Here is a 26,101-nt window from a genome sequence, read left to right on the forward strand (position 1 = left end):
AGATAGGATGCTCTCAAGGTTGTTTCCCCCAATAAGGGACAAACAGACCAACTCAATGAAGAGAGCCTGCGTGTGTGAATCCACGACCAATGGAAAGAACTCACCTAAGCCTAACCCTAACCCAGAGTTAAAGCATCCATAAAAAGCCCCAGCCTTCACCTAAGCAGGGAGCCACTGGTTTCTGGGCTCTGGCTGTAGCCTTTTCTTTCTCTAATAAATCCTACTTTGTGTGCCAACTTTGTTGTCTCACGAGTCAATCTGCTGCCTCACGAGCCAATTCTTTGGCCCATGAAGGCAAGAACTCTCAACACTGGTCTGCTTGGGAAGATCTCAAATTTGAGGCCAGCCTGGACTACATAGCAAGACTTTAAAAAACCAAAGGCTAGGTGTGTCAATCAGCAGTAGAGTAGTTGCTTAGTATGCAAAAGGCAGTGGGTCCAATCTCTAGCACCACAATCAATCACTCAATCAATCAATAGGTAAGTAAGTAAGAAGAGTTTCTATCAGTCTGAAGAACTTTGAGAGATCTATCTTTTGTACTGAAATGTACTAGAAGACATGAATAAGGTAAACACCACTAATTATTCAAACGAATAAGTAGGAGTACAACACAGCTCACAGAAGTCAGCTATCCATGACAGAAAAAAAGAAAAATGGGCAAAAAAAAATCAAAGGTGTTAAAAATATTCTTTTAAGCTCAGAAAGGTTACAATAGATATTCACTGAAGAATTTGATATTAATATGCAATTTTTAATAAAACTAAGCATGTCCTTATTGTAACACCTGTCATCCATATTCTTGACTACGTATCCCAGAAAAAAAAAGAATTCTATATTCATTCAAAAACCTGTAAACAAATGTTCATAGCACCTTTATATGCCATAGCCCAGAGTTGGAAACAACCTGAATTTCCTTCAACCAGCAAGCAGTTTAACAAAGTGTAGTAGTACTTCCATACCATGGCATACTACTATGATCCCATGGGTAACAGGGAGCATGCTCCTGACAGACACAAGAACTTGGATGAATTTCCAGGGGATTATACTGAACGTAAAAGTCAATCCAAAAAAGGCTGCAAGTTTCATCATTCCTAAGGAAATGGTGAACATTTTGTGAGGCTTTGGGGAGAAGGATGGGAAAAGATGGCTCTGGCTACAAAGGCAGCATGAAGGATCCTGATACAGATGAATTGTTCTGCACCCAAACTGTTTGATGTTCACAGGAGTCTATACACAGATGTCTTAGTCCATTTGTGCTGCTACTGGTAAATGCCACAGACTGGTGGTTTACAAACAGCAGAAGCTTACTGCAGGATGGGAGGCATGATTCAAGTGGTAGAGCACTTGCCTGGCAAGCATGAGGCTCTGAGTTCTATCCCTATCCCTAGTACCACCAAAAAACAAACAAAAAGGAATTTTATTGCTCACGGTTCTGAAAGATGAGAAGTCCAAGATCAAGGCTCTGGCAGACTCAGCATCTGATGAGGGCCCATTTTGCCAGAGATGCAACCTTACTTGTTCTGACCTCACATGGCAGAGGATAAGCTCTCTGGGGCCTCTTCTAAAGTACTAATTCCATTCATGGGACTGCATCCTCAGGACCTAGTCAGCTCCAATGAGCCCCACCTCCTAATGCCATTATAGTGGTGATTAGTTTTCAGCATATGGATTTTGGAAGGACACAAACCTTCAGCATCATAGCAACTATTATCAGCCATAGCAGTGGGTGATGAAATTGCATAAACGAAATACAAACACACATACACAAATGCATATAAAGCTGGTAAAACACACAAGATCAATTGATTATATCTTGGACCATCTTCATTGAAGGCACAACGAAAGAGAAAGCATGATGGCCAGACATGCTTTTATAATACTCTACTATGGTGATAGCTAACCCAGTTCTGTGTTAAAAGCATTAATTCACTCATGGGGCTCTTCCCTCAGGACTTCTCCTTATCAAGTCTCCCTCTCAACACTATTCCACTCTCATTTTCCAGCACATAAATTTGGGGACACATTCAAATTGTAGCAATAATACAGGCATTTTAATAAATCTATCACTGAATTTCAGCTGTTTAGCAAAGCTTAATTTCTTTAGTTCTTGGTATTGGAAGCAGAGGGAGCTACTTCTCTCTTACTTTGTACCATCTGCCATGTGAAGACACAGTAAGAAAGCCCTCGCCAGGTGACAGCATCACGTTCTTGGACATTCCAGTCTCCAGAAATGTGAACTAAATAAACTTCTCTTTATAAATTACATATTACTTGAAATTCTGTTGTAGCAACAGAAAATACTAAGACATTTATTTAGACTTTCTAAGCCTCAATTTTCCTGTCCTAAGTGTTTCATAGGTAAACTTATTTCATTAAATTTTTCTCTTACTTACCCAGTTACTATACATATATAGAAATAAAAATATATAATATTTTATGTTGAAAGAAGGAATTCTTCTGCCAAGCCACAAAGAAATCAAAACATCAAATAATAATGTTCATCCTAATACATATTACAGTAAGTTATATTAAAAGTAAAGGGCCGGATGAGTTACTCGAGTGACAGAGCGCCTGCCTAGCAAGTGTGAGGCCCAGAGTTCAAACCCTAGTACCACAAAAAAATAAAAGTAAAGAAAAAAATGAAACAATTTATTAAAATACATAAAGGAGAGGATAAATGGCCTTCAAAGTAGGAAATTCACCTAAGAAAAGGAAATAAGAAAATAATATCTAAAAGAAAAATCTCTTAGGATAATTACATTCATATATCAAGTTAGTGGATGAATTTCTGGCTCTGGCTTTTTATCTTTGTCTTTTATTTATGATACAATTAAATGCCCTCTATCTTCAAATTTAAGGGAAATTATAAGGAGAATTCCAAATAAGTTATTTGGTGCTCATGAGCCAAACAAAAGATGCTTTTTCTCCCTTTACTTTGGGCACTCAGTCACACCATCTGACTAGATATTTTCCTATTCATATTCCAGAAGATTCTCTCCCAACTTGGTGTTTGATAGTCTGCTCAATTCACTGTAAAAAGAAACCAGGATAACAATGTCTAGTGATTTTTTAGTATATATTAATATCAATCTCTAAAAAGACAATCTGTTATCCCTATCAAAATCATAACATTTTAAGATATCCTATAGAGATCCACAATTTATAGTATTTGCAATCTTCAAACTTATGTCATATGTTCCTCAAATTACTGCTGTGTCAAGAATGAAATACACAACTCCAGTAGAAAGATTACTTTTTAAGGCCAGGCATAAGAACATGGGCTTGTCAGGGTTTACTAATCTACAGCATAAACTGAACTAACAGGGTTTACTAATCTACAGCATAAACTGAAGTAACAATTTCCTCATATGGAAAATAAATTAAACAAACTATCTTAAGAGGGTTATTTTGCACACTAAATGATTTAATTTATGCAGTTGCTCTTAGCATCTTAGTTACAGAGAGTAAACCTCAGGTGATACAACAATGAAGGTAATGTTGAAGGAAGAAAAAGGACAAATAGAGAAGCCATTTTTCTCCAATTGTTTCTTAGAAAATTATCACCCAGTTTAAAATGTGCCCAAGTTTTGTTCCTACCTTAAAGATATTTACAATATGCCAAACTACAGTTAACAAAATTCAGGACAGATACTCTACTGGACACACAAAGTCCAGTATGGACCATTTAGTTATTAATCAATGGTAATGTCTAAAAGGAAGTGGCAGAGGAGTGAAAAGTTACTGGTGGTAAGGAGGCTGGTTCCCGACATGTCTCTTTTTATAGGTTGAATAATCAGAACAAGTCACTTATCTTCTCTGGGTTACTTGCTCTAAATCCCCCAAACTGGGGAAGGGACTAGAAGATTCCTAAGAACTTCAAGAGAATCAGCATTTGAACTACTGAAGAAGAAAAAGGAACAGAGAGCTGTGTGAATGCCACTGTAGTATATAAATGGGACATTTAGTGTCCTGGCTTAGTAAAGTCTGAAGTGACCCAAAGGTAGTCAGACTCCACAGGTACCTACATCTGTCACCACTTTCTGTGTTCCACGTGCCCCATCCTCCCCAACCCTCCTTTTAGCTCTCTACCTCACTCCAACCCCTCAATACAAAGCCGTTTTCTAGGAATGAGAATTGGAAGTAACCTCACTGAAATCAAGTAACATAAATATTCATATCCCATTACAAAGAAATTGAAGTTTGCTCTTCTCTTTAATAAGAGGGAGAAAGCTTGAGAATTTAAGTGGCAAGGCCATAGTTTTCTGGTTCAAGCAGAACAAAAGAAGTTTATAATGTATACAACCAAAACTAAATTGAAAATGATGAATGACACAAAGAATAAACACAAACTATTTAGAGGCAGACTTGGGTACATAATAGGGATAGTGATCATTCTACTTCAAGGTTATTCATATGTATTTTGATTACACAGATGCATATTTCATATTACACTACTCTAATACATAAGGTAAAAGAGAAAAGACCTTTGCTAAGAGACTGGGAGAGAATTTTAAAAGGAAGAAATAAAATATATTCTGGAGAATATGCAATGGTGAGAACATCTCTCTAATAGAATATATTACTGGGAATGGGGAAAAGATGGGCAGGGTTCAACAATGTTTCTCAGACTCCAGCATGGCCATCTGGGAGCCTATTGAAATGCATATTCTAATCCAGGAGGCAGATGTAGAAGGATTATGATTGGAGGCCAGCCCGGGCAAAGTTAACAGGAAACCTTATCTGAAAAACAATCTTTAAAAAAAAAAAAAAGAGAGAGAGAAAAGTGCATATTCTGAGGACTCCTGAAAAAAGAATATAAAGAGAGTATTAATAGTAGGTCTAGAATTGGTGAGAATGCCACCCCACCCTCAACTTCAGAGGGGGAGACCACAAAGGAAGCAACCACAAAAAAATGTGTGGTTTCAGAGGAAAAGGAGCTTTTCTAGACACGTGGAATATTTTTAATATATAATAATTTGTTAAGAAACAGAGTTTTAAGTTACTTCTTTGTACCGGCAACTTTTAAGTTATATACTGGAACTCCTTAGAAGGGTCCCAAAATCAATTTAGTGCGACCAGGATCCAGCAACCTTCCAAAATGATAAAAGGAAAAGAGGAGAAGCACCCAATAAATGTTCTCCGGGCCTTTTAGAAAACATGGAGTTGCTTGGCTGCATACCTATGAATCTACAGAAAAGATGATATTGTAGACATCTAGGCAATGAGAACTTTTCAAAAGAAATGAGTGGGGCTGGCATATCGGCTCAAGTGGTAGAACCTATGTCTAGCAAGCATGACACCCTGAATTCAAACCCAAGAACTGCTCCCCGCCAAAAAAAAATTCACTCAAAAAGGAATGGCCCACAAACATTACCAGGGAAAACATGGAATAGCCTACAATGTTACCAAGAGTTCTGTCTACATTACTGCAAACAAACAAGTTAAGGCCAATGTTCTTGCCAAGATAACTAATGTGTATACTGAGCTTACAAAGCACTTTAATAGCCAAGACAGCTTCCTGAAATATGTGAAGGAAAATGATCAGAAACTGAAAGAAGCCAAAAAGACAGGTACCAGGATTGAAGTGAAGTGCCAGAGAAGCACTGTAAGAACCAATGGAAAGGAGCCCGAGTGACTGGGACTTATTCTGTATGAATTTGTAGCACAATAGGTATAGAAAAAATAAAAGATCTCTGAAATGTTTCTCTTAATTGAGTAAAAGTGTAATATCCTCTTCTACAAATAAATATTTAAAGGAAATTTTGAGTCCTAAATGAAATCAAAAAACAAAGAGAGAATGCAGCAGACTGTTTCACACATAACAGGTTGGTGTTGCTTATGAAGTGTGTGTGTGTGTGTGTGTGTGTGTGTGTGTGTGTGTGTGTGTGTATGTGTGTGAGACAGAGAGAGAGACAGAGAGAGAGAGAGAGAGAGAGAATAAATGAATATGTTGTATGTGTTGGGAAATGATGTAAGATGTATGTCCTACTATGGATCACATTTACAGACGTCTAAAAGCCACTGGCTTAATACAGAATCCTCCATGTCAGATCTTCAACAACAAATCTTGGATGAACCACAAGAAGCTCTGTAGAGAGATCACCAGACCTCATAGTAACAGACTCATCTCTTGGAACAATTTTTGAGACCTATTTAATTCAGAAGGGAAAAAAAAAATAGTCATAGCTTTCAGAGATTTTGAATCCTGCCACTTAACTGAATATTTTTCCTTGAGTCTTTGGAATTTTCTAGATTTTTATGTCATCTGTAAACATAGATGACATATTTCTTTCCAATCTGAATGTCTTTTATTTCTTTTTCTTGACAAAGTACTTTAAGCTATAGGAGCAGAAAATGAAATGGTAGCTGCTAGAGCTAAGGGGGAGATGGAGAGTTATTAGTCAAAGGGTACAAAGTTTGCTAAAATCTGTCCTACTGATTGAATGTAAAGTATAGTGCCTATAGTTAACCCATACTGCATTGCATACTTCAATTTTTTATAAGAGGGTAGACCTTAAGTATTCTTATCATGAAAATTGTAAGTTAAAAAGCACAATGACATTTTTTGAGGTGATGGATAGGTTTCTGGCATAGATAGTGATGATGGTTTCAAGGGTATATACTCATCTTTAAATTCCATGCTATAAACATCAATTATGTACTGCTTTTAGTATGTCAGAAAATTAAATTAAAAAGAATGTTGGAGAATTTGTTTTTAATCATAAAGACAGTAATGACTAACTTCATATTAATGTAAAAAAATTATATTTGGAATGTTTTGTTCCCACCATTTCAGAAGCCTGTGCAAGCCTTACCTGATAGCGTCTTTTGGTAAGAAATAAATTGATGTCGCCATAAAGAAATGGCAGATCTCTCTCGATTCTGCAGTCCATTTAGTCTTTCCGCTAGGCCGCCTCTGTTTAATGAATTATAAGGTATATAGTTTTAGTTAAAAGAAAAGCTTCAAAGTAGTTAGAACATTTATATGTTATGCTCTAAAAGCAGATACAGATAAAACACAAAATTTTAGCATATTTTTGATAATTACATTCTTTTCTTAGGGGCCATATTCGTAGGTCAGATTTTAGTTTTCTTATAATCTCAATTTTCTGATTTGTATAAATATGGACTAATATTACTGAAAAGTAATATTCTTAGAAATGTGACAGCTAAAGTACCATTTTAACTGTTTTTCTTTATTAGTTCATTTATTCATTCCATGAGCACATACTGCTTAACTTGCTTCTTGCTGTATCCTGGTGCTTAGTACTTTATTAGGTATCAGGGACACAGAAGAAGCTAATGTGCCATGCCATGAGGCTGGGGAGAGACTCCTCATGAGCTGTGAAGATGGAAGACAACAAATAAATCTAAAGTGGATTCAGAGTTCCAGTCAAGAATAACCTTAACAAAGTGCTGATATGTACAACACTCAAGTAAGAGCACTTTGGTATAAATCCCTCATTTGGATTCTAAGCATCAATTACAAACACAGGATATACATCTTGTGTCCTCCCTATATTCCAGTTCTGTCATAGTCTACCTGATCCCTGGACAGACACCCCTCCACACTGTCCTTGCTACCCTCAGAGGCCTTATCTCCTGGCCGCCATTCCTGTTGATTACAGTCCTTCTATCTCCCCATTCTTTGAATGTCTCTCCTCTAAGATTGTCTTCCACTGTCCTTAGCCAGCCACCCCCACAGTCATTCTCTAAATCTTAAAGTTACAAACTGCCTCCCTTCATTAACTCAGTCTAAGCACCCATCACCCTCTAGCTGTCCAACCCTAAGACCTCTTCACAATCTATTGGTCCTACTCAACTCACTGTACTCCATCCACATCCTGCATATGCTCATTCCCTACATACTCAGCTTAGACTTCACAGCCACTATCACAACTGTTCTCCAGAAACTTCTGTCTATCCTTGAGCCTGTCACTAGGCAACCCCCCATTCTGCCTGCTGTGTACCTGCAGCCCCAAAGTAGAGCCCACCCAGTAGGTTGGTCTCAAACTCAATTTATGACTATTGCTTCCAACAGGACCTCATCTGTCAGACAACCCTGGAGCACTTCCCCAGGCCATTCATTCTCATGGTATAACTGTCATATACTCTCTCTTCTTACCTTCATGCTTCCCTCCTCATCCTATCTAAGCTGATAAAACACTTCCTACTTCACTGAAACAGAACGGATTTGTTCCCAAGCCACACGTATCTGCCAGTACCTACACAGGCTCCACCCTCCCACCTGTTCAGAGATGAACTCCCTATGCTTGTGGCCAGGTACACACCATACCTGCATGATCTCTGCCCTTCTCTTGTCCATGATGGACATTCTGAACTGCTGATCAGGTCACTGCTGCTTGTGACCTTCCTTAAGCCCAGCAGGGACAACACCTGCCTCAGCAGTTTCTCCTCTCCTGAACCTTTATTATCAAAAATACAATTAAATGCCTGAACAAATTTGCACTGGCTCTCACTATGTAGCCCAGCTGGCCTTGAACTCATGATCCTCTTGCCTCTGTCTTTCTAATGCTGGGATTATAGCCATGCACCACCAGACCAGGCCTCTAATCTCGTTAGTGGACTTCTTTTTCTTTCTCCTCACAGACTATTACACATAATCACCATTCTAATTTGAGGCCACGACTTCCTACTTTGGGCATTGTTGGGACTCAGCTTCATGTAACTACAGCCATCTGAGTCATAACCACCACGACTGCCCCTGAGTGATGTAGATGGGATCCCCCTGCACCATTTTCCAGCATACTATAAGTGAACAAAATCATGAGAGTGGTATGTGGAGCTTTATGACTAGACCCTGACACCACTAAGTGCCAGGAATGTGACTGGTCTTCAATATTAGCTGGAGAAAAATCAGGTCCACTCTGGCCTGGATGAAGTCACTTTTGTTCTGACCTCTTTATAAACCCTCTTCCTCTGACCCACATTACAGGGACATATACTGGTCTTGTTTCTGTCTACAATAATACTTCTGTCACTGAGTTCCAAATAAATTGCATTCCGCACAATTCTAGATCTGCCTTTTTTTGGGTCTTGTGACACCTTGGAACTGGTTCTTATACACTGGGACTGAAGTTTTTTCTAGAATGAATATACAATGTTGTGTGTTCTTTTATGAAAACAAAATATGGGGAACAGACATGAATTTTCTTATCATGCTACATTCATCCCATCAGACTATAACATAGTCTTACGCTCTTCCCGTCACTGTTATGCTCAAGACAGGCTTCGGTCCTCCATCCTTCTCTCCCTGATTTCCTTTACAGACATCAATGAGCCATTATTCCATGCTTTCTCTCCCATTCTCTGCAACCTCTCCAGGAGGTGGCTCTCTCTTAGAACACAAGCAGCTAGTCCTCCCTACCCCAGCCACACACAGCCAAGAGTCAAGGTACTGGCCCACCCTTTGCATCCTGTGCTCCTTTAACCACCAGCTTTCCCTGTGTACGTCTTAACACTCCCCCCCACCCTTGATGGGGAGATAACATCAATCGATCCACTCTGATCTTCAAGCTCATGAGTGCTTTCTACTGAAACTTAGTTTCTGATGAAGTGTCTGCTACTTTTGTTTTTCTGGAATTGCTAGCCACAGGTGTTTTTGGGGTTTTGGGGGGGAGGGTGGCGGAGCAAGCATTGTTTTGTTCAACCCTGTATGACACAGGGTTGGGACAGGTCCCACTAAGCTCCTTCACAAATCCTACTTGATCCACCAAGGCCAGTCCCTGACTGACACTCTAGTGACAGGGACGTTCATCCACTGTGGCCATCTAACTACAAGCACACAACCAACTGTTTCTTGTCCCTTAGTCTTGGCTCGCTTATACTCTCCCACATTTTCAAGTGTCCCCTGGCTAATTTCTCGCACCATACTCACAAAAGTAATCTGACAGTAATTTCTGTTTCTTTCTTTATAACTTTCTCCAGAACAGAAGAGTGATTCACTATTGTCTAAGAAAATACCTGGAACACTGATGAATAATAAAATTCAGTAACCCAAATAACAAATCTCCATTAAGGAAAGCAGTCATGTAAGCTGGTCATAACTAAATCCAAGAATGCTCCTTAGATGGACATGTTCATACATTAGTTCCAGAACTTTTAATAATTGCTTATCAGGATTACATTTCTATTCTAACAACTTTCCTTCCACAATAAACAATTATTTTAAAATTAACATTTCAGATATTTGAGTTTTTAGACAAAAACTGGGAAAATATTTTAAAAATATAATTTAACCTTAAAAGCTTCTTATATTTTGCTGAATTTTCTGGGGTCCTGGGAAACTTGGATGTCGGTTTCTGGGGTGTATACAAGATGGGCTCTGTTGATTTCACCCTTGAGTTGATCAGTTTGTCCATAACCTGTCTTGCATCTGATCCAAAATCCATATGGTATTTGTGAGGGGATTCTGAATCAATGAAGAAGACATTCTCCGAGTTATCTTCTTTGTCACTATCTGATGAATACTCCAAAATTTCTGTAGAAATTGGCTAAGAAAATTAAGAGAGATGTAATTAAGTATTCTTTATTCAAGCCTGTGGGTATAAATGTATAGCATCCTATTCCCTTACGATTATATTCCTTAAAACAGCTCTTAAATACAGTAACTGTGGACTAGGACTCTGTTGAACATAAAAATCTAACACACCACTTGGGGAAGTAAGTCCTCCCCAGCACTATCCCAGCCTTGGTCGTACCCCTATAGGCTACTTTAAAGAATGACTGAACTGCCCCATGCTTTTGTTTCCTCATCTTCAAACTGGAGATGCAGCAACACCCACAGTATTAAGTACTTAGTAAATGGCAGTTATTCTTATTAGCTCCTAGGATAGTTTAAACATATAATTTGCTTTTATATTTTATATTTTTTTACTTTATTTTTCTGTAAAGATTGTTTTTTTAGATTTCTGTGAGAAATTCAATGAGAAACACAATACTTACTGTCTTCAGCAGACAATCAAAATGACAATGTCTTAACCAGCTAATTAAATCATGTATTCTTTCTGTAGTCATTTTTAACAGAACCAAGGCATAATGAACATTTTTGGGAAAAGACAATTAGAATCCAACTTCTTTCAAGCCCATGATCCTGGATGAAGATGGAGGACTTCTCCTTGGATGGACACAGACAGGACCTATAGGCTCATGTGGCATCAGCTGTCTTGGCCTAAAGCTGACTGTAAAGAACATGCTCTTTCAAAAAGGATGGTGTATACAAAAATGTGTGTGTGCTGGGGAGGATGGAAGGGAGCGGGAATAGTGAAAGATAAGTCAAAGGTATCTACAGGTTCATAAGTTCAAGATGACATTTATCCCTATAAGGGATGAAGTGTGCTTGTGTATTTCCATGTATATTCTACTTAATATACTGTAGAATTAGATTAATGGAAAACAAAGAGCTATGAGTTATAGAATGAGAAACACTCATTTTTGAACACAGCCGGTTGACTCCCTCATTCCTCAGTTTAATCATCCAAAATTGGAAAATTGTTCAAGAAATATTTCTATTTATTATGAAATATTTAAAGCAAACAGAAATATAGAAAAAACATATAACAAGTCCAGTACCCATCACCCTTTGTCATATCTTAAGATGAAGCAAAATTTCCTTCAGAGTGTTTTTATATGGTGCAGTTGAAATTTCCTGCCTTTCTCTTCCTGTGCTTGTCCTCCTCCTTCTTAGAAGTAACTCTCTTCTGGCTTTTGTATTTAACATCTCATTTTGATTTTTTAAAATCACACACAGAGTATTATTTTTTAAGGACAAGGCAGCTATGGATCATTCATCTTCTTTGCTACTAGTATTCCAGGGTCTAAGTACACCACTTTTTATTTACCTATTTCAGTGTTGGTAGACACAGGATTTTACAATTTTTTACATTTCAACAGTATTGCAGCACGTGGGTAATGTACTTGCTTTACTGGGCTCATACATGCTGGCTTCTCTGAAGTTTATACCAACCCAGTGGTGATCCATTCATCTCAAGTTAACCACTGTACTGAATGATACATTCATTAGTGTTTTTAAAGGTGAAACACAGTCTGCATCACTGAGTATTTTTAGACTATAAATTTCTGGTTATGGTAGTTAAACAAAAGTATTATGCAACCATTAAGAAGAATGGTTAAGACCCGTAAGTCTTGAAAGGACAAATGTATCCTTTCATTGCTTTCATATAGCCATGCATATATAGTTAGACTTTATGGATGCAAAACAAAGAAGTACAGAGGAATACACATACACATGCTCTTATCTACACAGAATATTCTTTTTTTAAATTGTTTATACATTTATTCATATGTACATACATTGTTGGGGCCATCTCTTCCCCCTGCCCTTCCCTCCCTCTCCCGCCCCTTGCTTCCAGGCAGAACCTGTTCTGCTCTCTCCTCTGATTTTGTTGAAGAGAAAACATAAGAGATAATAAGAAAGACATAGCGTTTTTGCTAGTTTGAGATAAGGATAGCTACACAGAAAGATTCCTAACATTGCTTCCATGCACATGTGTATTACAACCTGACCTTGTTCATCTCTACCTGACCTCTTCACTACTTCCTGGTCACCTTCCCATAGTGGCCTCTGCCAGTTTAAGATTACTATATTCACTCCTCTACAGTGGGCACATCGAACACTTTTAAGTTTCAGGTTTCCTTCCCTTTCCCTATTCCTAATGTATGTGTGTACAATTACACCCTTAGTGTGCAACCATGTCCAATAATATTACTGCACTTGTTTTAGATCTAAAGTCCATATATGAGGGAGAACACACAACTTTTTGCCTTCTGAGCCTGGCTAACTTCACTTAAGATGATGTTCTCCAGTTCCATCCATTTACTTGAGAATGATAAGATTTCATTCTTCTTTGTGGCTGAGTTAAATTCCATCGTGTATTAATACCACATTTTCTTAATCCATTTGTTGGTAGTGGGTCATCTTGTTTGTTTCCATAACTTGGCTATTGTGAATAGCACTGCACTAAACATGGGTGTGCAAGTGCCTCTGGAGTAACCTGAGTCACATTCCTTTGTGTATATCCCCAGGAGTGGGATTACTGGATCATATAGCAGATCTATGTTTATTTTTTTTAAGAAGCCTCCATATTGTTTTCCAAAGTGGTTGTACTAGCTTACATTCCCACCAGCAGTGTGTGAAGGTATCTTTTCCCCCACATCCTCACCAACATTTGGTGTTGATGGTGTTATTGATGTAACAATTCTAACACGAGTGAGGTGGAATCTTAGTGTGGTTTCTTTTATAGCCAGGGATGGTGAGCAGGTTTTCATGTGTTTTTTGGCCATTTGGATTTCTTCCTTTGAAAAAGTTCTATTTATTTCAGTTGCCCACTTCTTTATGGATTCATTGATTTGTGGGGAGTTTAGTTTTTTGAGCTCCCTGTATATTCTGGTTATCAGTCCTTGGTCTGATTTATAGCCAGTGAATATTTTCTCCCACTCTGTGGGTGGTATCTTCAGTTTAGAGACCATTTCTTTTGTTGTGCAGAAGCTTTTTAATTTCATGTAGTCCCATTTGTAGATCCTTTCTCTTAGTTGCTGGGCTGCTGGTTCTACTGAGGAAGTCCTTGCCTATATTTATTGCTTCCAGAGTATTCCCTGCTCTTTCCTGCATTAACTTCACAGTTTTTGGTCTGATATTAAGGTCTTTAATCCACTTTGAGTTGATACTAGTACAGGGTGATAGGCATGGATCTAGCTTCAGTTTTCTGCAGGTATATAACCACTTTTCCCAGCAACATTTGTTAATGAGGCTGTTTATTCTCCATCATATGTTTTTGGTGCCTTTGTCAAAAATAAGGTGGGCATACATCTAGGTTCTCTATTCTGTTCTACTGGTCTTTATACCTGGTTTTTACACAGAATATTCTTGAAGACTACACAAGAAACTGAACTATGGTTACTTCTTGGTACAGAAATGATTATTTTAATCATTCGCCTAACTGAAAAATTTCCACAAATACTCATTAATGTTTTCATTAAAATACTTAAAATTTACTAAATTCAAAGTGAGACACTATAATAGGTACCTTGAGGATCCAGACATCCAGCTTACAAAAAAAGAAAACAAAATGATGAGGAGAAACAAAAAACAGCAGGAAAGACTGATAGGAAGCTAGCTAGTGGGAAAGAAAGGACACATTAGTCCAAGCTAGGTAACTAGGGATATTTGTTCTCATTTCCACTTAAAATGTAACATATGTACATGGAAGCAACGCTAGGAATCTCCCTGTATAGCTATCCTCATCTCAACTAGCAAAAACGCTTTGTCCTTCCTATTATTGTTTATACTCTCTCTTCAACAAAATTAGAGATAAGGGCAGAACAGGTTCTGCTTGGAAGCGAGGGGGTGGGCGGGGGGAGGGAGGAGGTGGGGGAAGAGAGGGAGGGGGTGGGGGGAAAGGGAGGGGGCAGGGGGGTTGGGAGGAGAAATAACCCAAACGTTGTATGCACATATGAATAAATGAAAAAAATAAGAAAAAAATGAAGAGAGCAAGAAAAATGGAGATATTTCTTAAGCCATTAAAATAAACACAAGTATATCAACCATCATGACTTGAGTTCCCAATGGGATATTTTAGCAATGGGTCTAAAATCAATGGCACGTTGAAGGAAGGAATGGTGGGATGGCAGGAGCCCTGAAAACACCAAACTTCTCAAGCTGCACTGCTCTTCAGAGTTGGCCAACCCCTGGGACATTATGGCAAACCTGATAATAGCTACATTTCTCTCTATATTCAAGAGAAGGTAATCAGAAGTGAACTCTTCTGACTATAAATTGTCACTAATTGAAGAAAATATTTAAAACACACCTGTAGGTACTACTACCTGTTCAAATCACACTTTAAGTGTTAAAAAAGAAAGTCTCTTCTTGTCTGCCACGAGCTGAGGCCTTCCTCTTCCACACGTTCCTACTAGCATGATGTTCTGCCCAGGGCCCAGGCCTCATGAACTGAACCACTGAGAATGGAACTCTGCATTACTGCTGTGGTGTGTGTAGCTTCCAACAGCTGATTTAGCTACGCAGGCAAAGGCTCCTGCTTCCAAACTGCCTGAGGCTGCAACATCTAGTAGTGATTGCTACTGGAATAGTCTAATGCACACACTCAGATGAGGATCGTCACGCAATGAAACACAATCGCATCTGTGAGAAGACAAGGTTCCAGATCTGAGCTTCAGGGGAGACACAAAGCTACAGATCATTGGAGGCCATGACCCCATTATTATTATTATTATTTTATTTGTTTGTTTTTAATCCACCTACAAAGACCAGGGGTGGTGTCTCAAACCTGTAATCCTAGCTGCTCATTTAGTAGCGGTCTAAAGGATCTTGTTTCCAGGCCAGCCAGGCAAAAAGTTCGGGAGAACACCATCTCGACTAATGGCTGGGCGTGCCTCTTATCCCAGCTACTGGGGAACCACGAATATAGAAGGATCCTGGTCTAGGCTGCTTGAGCATAAAGCTAAACCCTATTTCAAAAGTAAACACCAAAAAAATGGGCTGGGGCATGGCTCAAGCAATAGAGCATGCCTGCTTAGCAAGTAGGAGACCCTGAGTTCAATCCCCAATTAAAAAAAAAATCCAAATACAAACACTTTAAAGGCATTTTTACAGTTTCTCCTAAGTGGTACTGGTATCTCTGGTCAGGCACTCTAGTGTGTCTTTCTTTTGTGACACTCTCCCAGGTAACCTGGAGCTATAAGCCACGCTGGTAAGTAAAGGCTTCAGGTTGCCAGACTAAAGACTTTTTGCCCACCAGACAGCTGTCCCCTCCTGTTGGGTAGGTGACAGTAACAATCTGCACTTTGTTTCTAGTTTCCATAACAGTAGTTATGGAATCTAGAAATCTCTTTTCAGGAAAACTTTGATGGGAGAAAGATGAAAGTTTGCTTGGCGGGGCGGGGGGGGGGCACTTAAACATGAATTTCAAATTTTCATTCAATGATTCATTCAAAAAACCCAACACATGTCAAAGCAGTCATAGCATTCAGTGGAGAAAAGTGAATCCATAATAAACTTGTCATTTCCATACTGGTATTTCTCTTTCTAGTTTTATTCTTTTTTGGCAGTACTAGAGTTTGAATTCAGGGCTCTGTGCTTGAGAGGTAGATGCTCTACCAATGAGCCACACCTCTAGCCCTACCTTTCTAGTTTTAGAGTTTAGTAAATTCCCTACCACGTTAGTAAGTTGTGAAAATTAAAGGCTGGGTATTGAGGTTCACTTCTATATACCAGGGATGGGGAGACCAGTGTAGGCAAAAAAGTTAGTGAGACCCCATCTCAACAAATAAGATGGGCATGGTGGTAATGCCTATAATCTCACATCTGAGTTTATAGTCACAAAAATCAAATACAATTTCACTTACAAAAGCTGATGGTTTTCTAAAGTTTCTGTATAAGTAAACACAGGAAGTGTGTGTATGTATAGAAAGAAGAGCACACATGTCCTCTTATATAAAGAAAAAACAGAGCCAGTTATGGTGGTTCACAGACCATAGGTGGTTCACCTATAATCCCAGGTCTGCCTAGGAGGCAGAGTCAAGAGGAGAGTGAGTTTGTGACCACATAGGCTACACAGAAAGCTCTGGGCTAGCCTGTTTTACATAGTGGGAGCCTGTCTCAAAACAAAATAAAACAAAAAACAAGACAAAAGCAAAACCACAACAACAAAAACCGGAAGTCCACAGACCTATCAAAAATGGGGGCTGTTGCTGTACATTCTTGGATTAACAATGAATTAGGCAAATTCACGCATATCTATCTACTCAGTGTTGTTTCTTGGTACCAGCGGTGAAGCCTATGCATTCTGACTTGTTTCGTATCATTCCCAATACCACTGATGAAATGCTCTAGCAAATTAAATTAATATGGCTTTATCATACTGAAAATAACTCAGTACACTGGTAAGTGCTGCCAAATAGCACTAATGAAGACACTTCAGAGAAGGAATTCAAATGATGCACTAGGATAGGCCAAAATTCATGATTGCCTTGTAGTGCTACTAACAGAAATATAGAACTCATTCAGGAGCAAAGACAGAGGGGAGAAGAAACCATTTGGAGTTTAAATGATTACAAATCAGTGCATAGACACTGAGCACCTGGTGGGAGGCTATAAAGGCAGCTGTTAGGGAAAGAGGCCCATGGAGAAGAAAAGATCTCTGTAAGATGCTCTTGTGGTGAGGCCCTGCCCCTGGGTTGGCAGCACCTGACTCCTGGGCCCCCTGACAGAAAAGATGCATTTCTATGGCTACCCACCAGTTGTACATGAAGACTCACAACAACCCCATGATTTCTATGCTGAAGTTCTTTATTCTATGATCCAGTGCAGCAAAGATGATATAGAAAAGCAGCATTGCTTTTCCTCCTCACAGTTCACCTGTTTGTGGTTATAGATGCAACTTTGAAGGGGGAGTAAGGGAAAAAGGGAAGCACGCATTCTTAAGTGAACTGACCAGAAAAAAAGCCTACAATGTTCTAAATAAGTACATATTCAACAATATTACTCTTTTAAAAACTAACAAAAACTTAAACAGCTCAAGCTTTACTTATAAAAAGTAGTAAACTGGCCATAATTCTCTATGCAATTGACCTGTTACTTTCTGTAATCCTACCTACAAATTTCTTCATAAAGTATCCAGAGATTCTTGTAAGTCATCTCTCTAAATACTTGAAGAGCTGTCCCTGAACCAAAGTGTTTCAATTCCTGTAAACCAAATCTTAATCTAAACCCATATAAGAAAGTCTACATGTGTAGGGCCCTTCTTGAAGAAACTCTCTCCTCACAACATCAAGATGCAAATTGGGTTTAATTGTTCAATAAAGCCATGACAATAGTAAGGATGCCTCAATGACAAATGAAACAAATTAGCCACATAAAACACTGCTCTTTAATGTTCAGAAATTAAAGGTTTTAAAATTTTAAAGTTCTAAAATTTATAGAGGTTACACTAGGTGCAACAATGGAATATCACTAATAAGTGAGCACCTCTTAATTTTTAAATGACTCCTTTTACCAAATGCTTACCCAATTAGTAGAACAAAGAAAGCCAGGATACTAACTAAAGTCATTCCTCGAGATGACCAATTGTAAGGCAGAAAGCTGCCCAAGGCTTTGAGTCTTAGGCCTCAGCTGACACGGCAAGGCGTGCTGTGGCAGCTCTGTGAGGCCTCTGTGTACCTGGTGCTGGATAGGCAGGCGATGATTTTGCCCTGACTTGCAGGCCAGGTGTGCATGCTCTCCATGCCACAGCCTGTTGAGCAGGAGCTAGTTTCAGCTCAGGTCTCCCATCCAATTACTAACCAGGCCCAGACATGCCTTCTTTGGATCTTGTGACATCACCCAGCAGTGCTCTGCTAAGTTCACCATGTTTATTTTGGGTTCAGCCTGTTTCTTAAAGTCACACCACACATAAGAATAGTCAGTAGCAACACAAGTTAAAGAACAGGAGAATTATAAGGCCCTGACTGCTTACAAGCTTTTCAATCTCATACAAACTGCTCAAGAGGTTAGACAGTAGGCAGCAACAAAAATGCTGCAGAACATATGCCATGGCAAGTAAAATCAACAAAACCAAGATTGCTCTTAAACCCTGAGGGGAGAGAGAGAGCTGGTGGCTCAAATACAAACAAACTTGGCTATAAAATGCCTTCATTTCCACTCTCAAGTCTAAAGTGGGATTTATTCATTTCAAGTTAATTGGGTGCCTACTATGTATCAGGAAGCATTCTGGGTACAGGAATATGGGAGGAGGAACCAAAGTCCTTACCCATGTGGTCTTTATAATCTAGAAAAATCAAAGCACACACAATCCTTAACTAATGAGTTGTTCTCTGACTAAGCATCAAGAACTTCACTGGCACAGGTGGCTCACACTTGTAATCCTAGTTACTTAGGAGGCTGAGATCAGAAGAATTGTGGTTTGTGGCTAGCCCAGGTAAATGTTTGGGAGACGCCCATCTTCAAAATAACCAGAACAAAATGGACTGGAGGTGTGACTCAAACTGTAGAGTGCCCACTTTCCAAATTCAAAGCCCCGAGTTCAAACCCCAGTTCCACCAAAAAAAAAAAAAAAATCCAGAAACTTCACTGACTGCATGAAAAAGGACAACAAAACCACCAAGAAATGGAAAGTATACCAAATTCCCAGCTGCTTACAAAACTTTATGTTCTATTGGGATTAAAATTAATAAAAGCAACATAACATCAGAAAATACAAAGGCTTAAAGTACTGGTAAAAGAAATATTTTCATCATTTACATGGTATGTTTTTTGTAACTGAAACTGTGTCTATGAAAATCAGAGCCAGCTAACCCAGAGGGAAAACAAAAGCTACAGGTTATCTCACACACTCAAGAAAAACAAAATTTTTTCTGAGTTAAACAGGTTTAACAAGTCACACCCATTACACCTTTGCAAACCACTTGGCTTGCCCTTCCCAAACCAAGTATGTGTTTCCAACCTCAAATGGCAGCCCTGTGAAAAAGAGAACTAAAGTTCTGCCAAGGTGGGTTTGCAAAAGTACCACTCTTACACCTCATCCAACACCCAAGGAACAAAGAAACACAGGGCAAGGATGCACCTGAAGAGAAAAGAAGGGAGAGAGAAATGAAAATGCTCCAGGAGGAACCTGTAAGGCCAAAGTTCATTAAGCAGCAGTTGAGGGAGAAGGAGGACAGAGCTTGCCCAAGGTCAAGATACTCCATGGCATACACAGACCCATGCACCTGGCACTACAGGTGGTCATAGTGAAGAGAAAGATAAGCAACCCCTTTTTCCTAGGATAATAGTGTATGACTGTGGGACAGTGACACAAGTGCAATACAAACTATGTGCCCACACTCTATTTCAAAACATGCTCAGTGAGATGCAGCTCTGAGTCTTTCTCAAAGACGGTCTATTGCCAGTCCTAGGCAGGGGTAGCAGTTGCCCTCAGTCTGGTGGAAACTGAAGGTCATCCAACACAGATCTATACTTAGCACCTGAGAAGGAAAGCAAACAGGATAGCATGGTTTTGGGGGAATTTGGTGGGGTGTTTTTTTGGGAGGGGTTGTTTGTCTTTTGAAATAGGGTTTCACTATGTAGCCCAGGCTGGCTTCAAACTCCTGATCCTCCTGCTTCAGCCACATGAGTGCTGGAATTATAGCTTTCACCACCATGCAAAACACAGAGATAGCATGTCTGAAAAAAGAAACTTGTTCATTTATCTAAATGAACCAGATGTAAGACACATTCCTGTGACATTTTTCTTTTTGGAACAGCACTGGGGATTGAAGACAGCACCCAGGCATCATAGGCAAGCGCTACTTGCCTATGTAGTATGGGGCTACTATTTCCAGCCCCACAGTTTATGAGTTAGGATTTGTCTGGTTATGAGTTAGGATTTGTTTATAATGAAGGCAAAGAATTAAAATCTTACACAATGGAAGAGTGAGAAAGGAGGGAAACAAAACTTGAGTAAGGAGCCCTAGGAAGAAAAAGGAGAAATGGAGCCAGGTGGGTGTCCTGAGCAAACAGATGCAATGAAAAAAGCAAAAGCAGTGAAAAGCCAGTGGACAGCCTTGAGTTGTGGGCTCTGGGGATGCTCCTCCACATGGGACCTTAAGATACCAGCCAGGTTAACAGACATAAAGAGGACAAGGAGCTCCACTGCAATCAGTTTGAATGAACTCAGTTAAGTAAAATTAAATGGGTTTCTTTATTGTGAGATTTCTCAGGAGCTTTAAATATGCTCATGTGCCTTGTGACCTCTATAAGCAGTCTAAAATACTCAGTCTTTCTGAAATTTACTTAACTACAATTTAGTGTTTCTTTGAGCATTTCATGAAACAAAATCTTCTAAAAATGCTTATAGTTTAATTATTTGAGTGAAAGTCCCTTGGAAGTGAAGTTTTCCATCATTTCTTCTATTACTTGAGCCAAACCTCTAACCATTTGCCCTGGTTATTTTGGAGATGGGGGCTTGAGAACTATTTGCCTGTGCTGGCCTTGAATGGCAATCCTCCCGATCTCAGTCTCCCAAGTAGCTGGGATTACAGGTGTGAGCCTCTGGCAACTGGCTATTGCTATCTTCTTTAATGTCATATACAGAATATAGTTGAATATTCTTTTCTGGCAATCATTATTTGGAATTATGAGGTGATATAGTTCTGCACATGTCAGATGGGTTTTTTTTCCTTCCATCTGCCACGCTGTCCCACTGCAATGATGTCACACTTCTGTTTCTAACACCTCAAGATGATGCTAACTTACAAGCCTTCTTATTTGTCTTGGGTTTAGAGACCAAGGAGAAGCAAGGAGGACAATAAAAATTGGTAAAATATAGACATCTGGCTACTTGTTCACAATTAAATCAAAACAGTTTAAGAATCAATTATTATAAAGCAATTATTTTGGAGGCCAACGGCCTCCTTCCAGACCCAAGATTAGTTCCAAAGGCCATAACTAGAATTCTGGCATGTGACATCTCTCCATATCTTATATACCTATGAAGGTACTTCTTTGAAATAATCTAACTTTATCAAAATAATCCTCATAAGATTACTATGAGGTAAAAGAAGGCAAATGAGATAGGTTTAGTTAAGGATTACATGTAGAATCACACAACAAATAAGAATAACCTTGGGAATCCCTACTATTCCATATAGCTTCCTACATACATTACACTTACTATCTAGAAAATACTGGGAGCCAGAAGAACCATGGGGAAAATATGTATATATTTAACTATAATAGGTACAAATATGGCAGGCAAAATGAGGTATCTCTAAAGAAAAATAAGTATCCTATGAATTGTTCCACAACCATGAGGTTCAATAAACTGATACACCAGGGACTTTAAAGAATCAAAAAGATGTAATATTTCATAATGCTTGTTTCATCATTATTTTAATAGCTAAAAGATAATGCTTAATATACTGGTGTGCTACAACAATACTATGGAGATAAGTCATCACTGAAAATGATTCTCTTTGATAACTACACAAGAAAAACAAGAAATGGCAAAGGTATTCTTGGAAACCCTGCTCTCAGGAAGATATTTGGTTTAAACTGTAAATGTTTTATTCACAAACAAAACAAGGTTAATCATGTCTATTATGTTTATCAATTTTAAAGACCTATGATACTACAAAGCAATCATTAAAGAGCAATCATAGACAACTCAGAAGCATCACATAAACTAATGTGTGGCTGGGTTCCAGTAAAACCTTATTTGCAAAGACAGTGGGCCAGATTTGGCTTGCAAGTTATTGTTTGCCAATACAGATCCAGAGTAACTGAGCTTCAATAAAAAAATGTTTCTTCGCTATTTCTTTTCTACTTTTTTTTTTAAAAAGGGAACTAGCTAGATTAAGAAAAAGGAAAATCACAAGATTTTTTTCCTCATCACTCAGTTATTTCACATGCTACAATAAAACTAAAGTTCAAATCACCAAGAAGTACAAATGAATTTTTAAATTCAATTTTGTTTTTGCTATGGTATAGATAAGTGTTCCCCCTCCCCTAATTCCTATGCATTAAAGGCTTGATCCCTAGCCTGTGACACTATTGAGAAGGGGAATCTTTAGGAGGTGGTAGTGGGAGGTTTGGGCCATTGGGGGTGTGTGTTCAAAAGGGATCATAGGAGCCTTGTCTTCTTTCTCTTTGTTTCCTGGCCATTATGTGATGAGCACTTTGCTCTACCCTGTATTTCCCTATCATGATGTATAACCTTGCCAGATGCCCAAAAGCAATAGGGAAATGGACTAAAACCTCCAAAACTGTAATTTAAAATAAACCCTTTCTCTTTATAAACTAATTATGTGAGGTATTTGCTATAGTAACAGAAAGCTGACTAATAAAGTATCTGTTGGCATAATATAACCTCAGTACAACCTCAATGCTGTGAAGAGAAAACCTACTAAGCAGTCAGCCCAAGGTGCTCTGAACTCTAAGAGGCCATTCCCATTATTTGCCCCATGGTCTCCTCCACCCTTAAAGCCACCCAGCAACAGATAATCTTTCTGTTGTCCTATCACTGTACTGTTCCTGAAATTGGCTCATACAACCAAAAACTTGAAAACACTTTCTTTACCCAATAACAGTACTCAGTACTGCACCAAGACCTCAAGCATGCCTAACATAATTAAAGCCCCTAAAAAAGTACAATGTGAGATTTTGAAATCATCTTAGAAAGGATCCTCTACTGACAGCACAAAGATTATGACAGACAGGTTTCCTAGGACTGACACGAACTTCCGGAAACACTGGACCAGCATTAAAATGAATCTTGGGCATTCAGGTAGCACTGAACTTTGAATGATGTCAAACAGAAAACCTTTCTAATGTACTTCATTTCCCCTACCCTCTCCCTTTTTGGTTCTTTGAGACAGTGCCTCACTCTGCAGCCCTAGCTGACCACAAACCCCTGATCTTCCTGACTCAGCCTCCCAAGTCTCGGCATTACGCTTCTACATCGCCATGCCCAGTCCTAGGCTCTTTATAATACTCGTAGGATTATAATGAGAACTATCTTTACAAAATGGAACAGAGCAAGAAATTTCTAATGCCTTGAGAACATGGAGCAATTAGCCCTACTTTATTCAAGGCTCTGCTCGAGGGAAAAAAAATGTTCTTCTTCTTTTCTTAATATCACTATTTGATCTATTTTACCCAAAAACAAAAATCAAAAAAATTTAAAAATAAAACTTCTAACCAAGTGTGAAGTCCTGAGTTCAAACCCCAGTATCACCAAAAAAAAAAAAAAGAAAAAAAGAAAATCTTCTAAACTAGACAAAGCAAAATAAGAGAATCACATGCCCTGTTAAACTGTCTTGGCTACAAATTTACCTAGCCTCATCTGCTGAAATTACATATTACCTATTTTTAAATGACACTTCTCAAAACAGAGGTTTTGTCTCCTTGATTAAATTAGGGATAACTGAAAATCAAGCTGCCCAGAACACTAAAACTCAACTAAAAATGAGGACAGCATCTAAAACTATCACAATGAGGACTGGTGTGGAGACCAACCAGGAAGATATTCTTTTTTTCCTGAACTGACATAAAAAATAGAAAAACAAAAGAGAACCTTCATGATATGCAGACTCCAAAACCACATATGCAAGATAAAATAATTAAATTCAAACAATTTGGAAATATATCCAAAATGAGACAATTTATATTTTGTTATTACTTCTAGTTTAAAAAGTTTTATTAAAGGAATACAAATAGGTAAAGAAACTGTCAAAATATCCCTATTTGCAGACGACATGATCCTATACCTTAAAAACCCAAAAAACTACTCAGAAGCTTCTAGACATCATCAATAGCTATAGTAACGTAGCAGGATATAAAATCAACATAGAAAAATCATTAGCATTTCTATACACTAACAATGAGCAAACTGAAAAAGAATGTATGAAAACAATTCCATTTACAATAGTCTCAAACAAAATCAAATACCTAGGTGTAAACCTAACAAAAGATGTGAAAGACCACTACAAGGAAAACTATACACTTCTGAAGAAAGAGATTGAGGAAGACTATAGAAAGTGGAGAGATCTCCCATGCTCATGGATTGGTAGAATCAACATAGTAAAAATGTCAATACTCCCCAAAGTAATCTACATGTTTAATGCAATTCCCATCAAAATTCCAAAGACATTCATTAAAGAGATCGAAACTCTATCGTGAAATTTATATGGAAACACAAGAGCTACGAATAGCTAAGGCAATACTCAGTCAAAAGAACAATGCAGGAGGTATCACAATACCTGACTTCAAACCATATTACAAAGCAATAACAATAAAAACAGCATGGTACTGGCACAAAAACAGACATGAAGACCAGTGGAACAGAATAGAGGACCCAGATATGAAGCCACACAGCTATAACCAACTAGTCTTTGACAAAGGAGCTAAAAATATACGATGGAGAAATAGCAGCCTCTTCAACAAAAACTGCTGGCAAAACTGGTTAGCAGTCTGCAAAAAACTGAAACTAGATCCATGTATAACACCCTATACCAATATTAACTCAAAATGGATCAAGGATCTTAATATCAGACCCCAAACTCTAAAGTTGATACAGGAAAGAGTAGGAAATACTCTAGAGTTAGTAGGTGTAGGTAAGAACTTTCTCAACGAAACCCAAGCAGCACAGCAACTAACAGATAGCATAGATAAATGCTATAGACCTCATAAAACTAAAAAGCTTCTGTTCATCAAAAGAAATGGTCTCTAAACTGAAGAGAACACCCACAGAGTGGGAGAAAATATTTGCCAGCTACACATCAGACAAAGGACTGATAACCAGAATATATAGGGAACTTAAAAAACTAAATTTTCCTAAAACTAATGAACCAATAAAGAAATGGGCAAGTGAACTAAACAGAACTTTCTCAAAAGAAGAAATTCAAATGGCCAAAAAACACATGAAAAAATGCTCACCATCTCTAGCAATAAAGGAAATGCAAATTAAAACTACACTAAGATTCTACCTCACCCCTGTTAGAATAGCCATCATTAGCAACACCATGAACAAACAATAGGTGTTGGCGAGGATGCGGCGAAAAAGAACCCTCTTACACTGTTGGTGGGAATGTAAACTAGTACAACCACTCTGGAAAAAAATTTGGAGGCTACTTAAAATGCTAGACATTGATCTACCATTTGACCCAGCAATACCACTCTTGGGAATATACCCAAAAGACTGTGACACAGGTTACTCCAGAAGCACCTGCATACCCATGTTTATTGCGGCACTATTCACAATAGCCAAGTTATGGAAACAGCCAAGATGCCCCGCCACTGACGAATGGATTAAGAAAATGTGGTATCTATACACAACGGAATTTTATGCAGCTATGAAGAAGAATGAAATGTTATCATTTGCTGGTAAATGGATGGAACTGGAGAACATCATTCTGAGTGAGGTTAGCCTGGCCCAAAAGACCAAAAATCGTATGTTCTCCTTCATATGTGGACATTAGATCAAGGGCAAACACAACAAGGGGATTGGACTTTGAGCACGATAAAAGCTTTAGCACACAAGGGAGGGGTGAGGATAGGTAAGACACCTAA

At 38.6% G+C, this 26,101-nt stretch overlaps 1 protein-coding gene across 6 annotated transcripts in view; it reads right to left on the bottom strand.

Annotated features, from left to right (window-relative positions):
* Spidr (scaffold protein involved in DNA repair) overlaps nt 1–26,101 on the bottom strand; it is a 388,190-nt gene that overhangs the window by 271,008 nt on the left and 91,081 nt on the right. For 4 of the 6 annotated variants that reach the window (XM_074068500.1, XM_074068499.1, XM_020157004.2 and 1 more), the window contains exons 6-7: nt 10,261–10,514; nt 6,816–6,916 (exon numbers count right to left, since the gene is read on the bottom strand). In XM_074068500.1, the coding sequence (XP_073924601.1) occupies nt 6,816–6,916; nt 10,261–10,514 (355 nt within the window). Of the gene's footprint in view, nt 1–6,815; nt 6,917–10,260; nt 10,515–18,064; nt 19,216–26,101 lie in introns of those variants that run through there. The other 2 variants (XM_074068501.1, XM_074068502.1) reach the window with 2 other exon arrangements.

Source organism: Castor canadensis, chromosome 3, assembly GCF_047511655.1.
Source record: "Castor canadensis chromosome 3, mCasCan1.hap1v2, whole genome shotgun sequence".
In the NCBI taxonomy this organism is placed as follows: domain Eukaryota; kingdom Metazoa; phylum Chordata; class Mammalia; order Rodentia; family Castoridae; genus Castor; species Castor canadensis.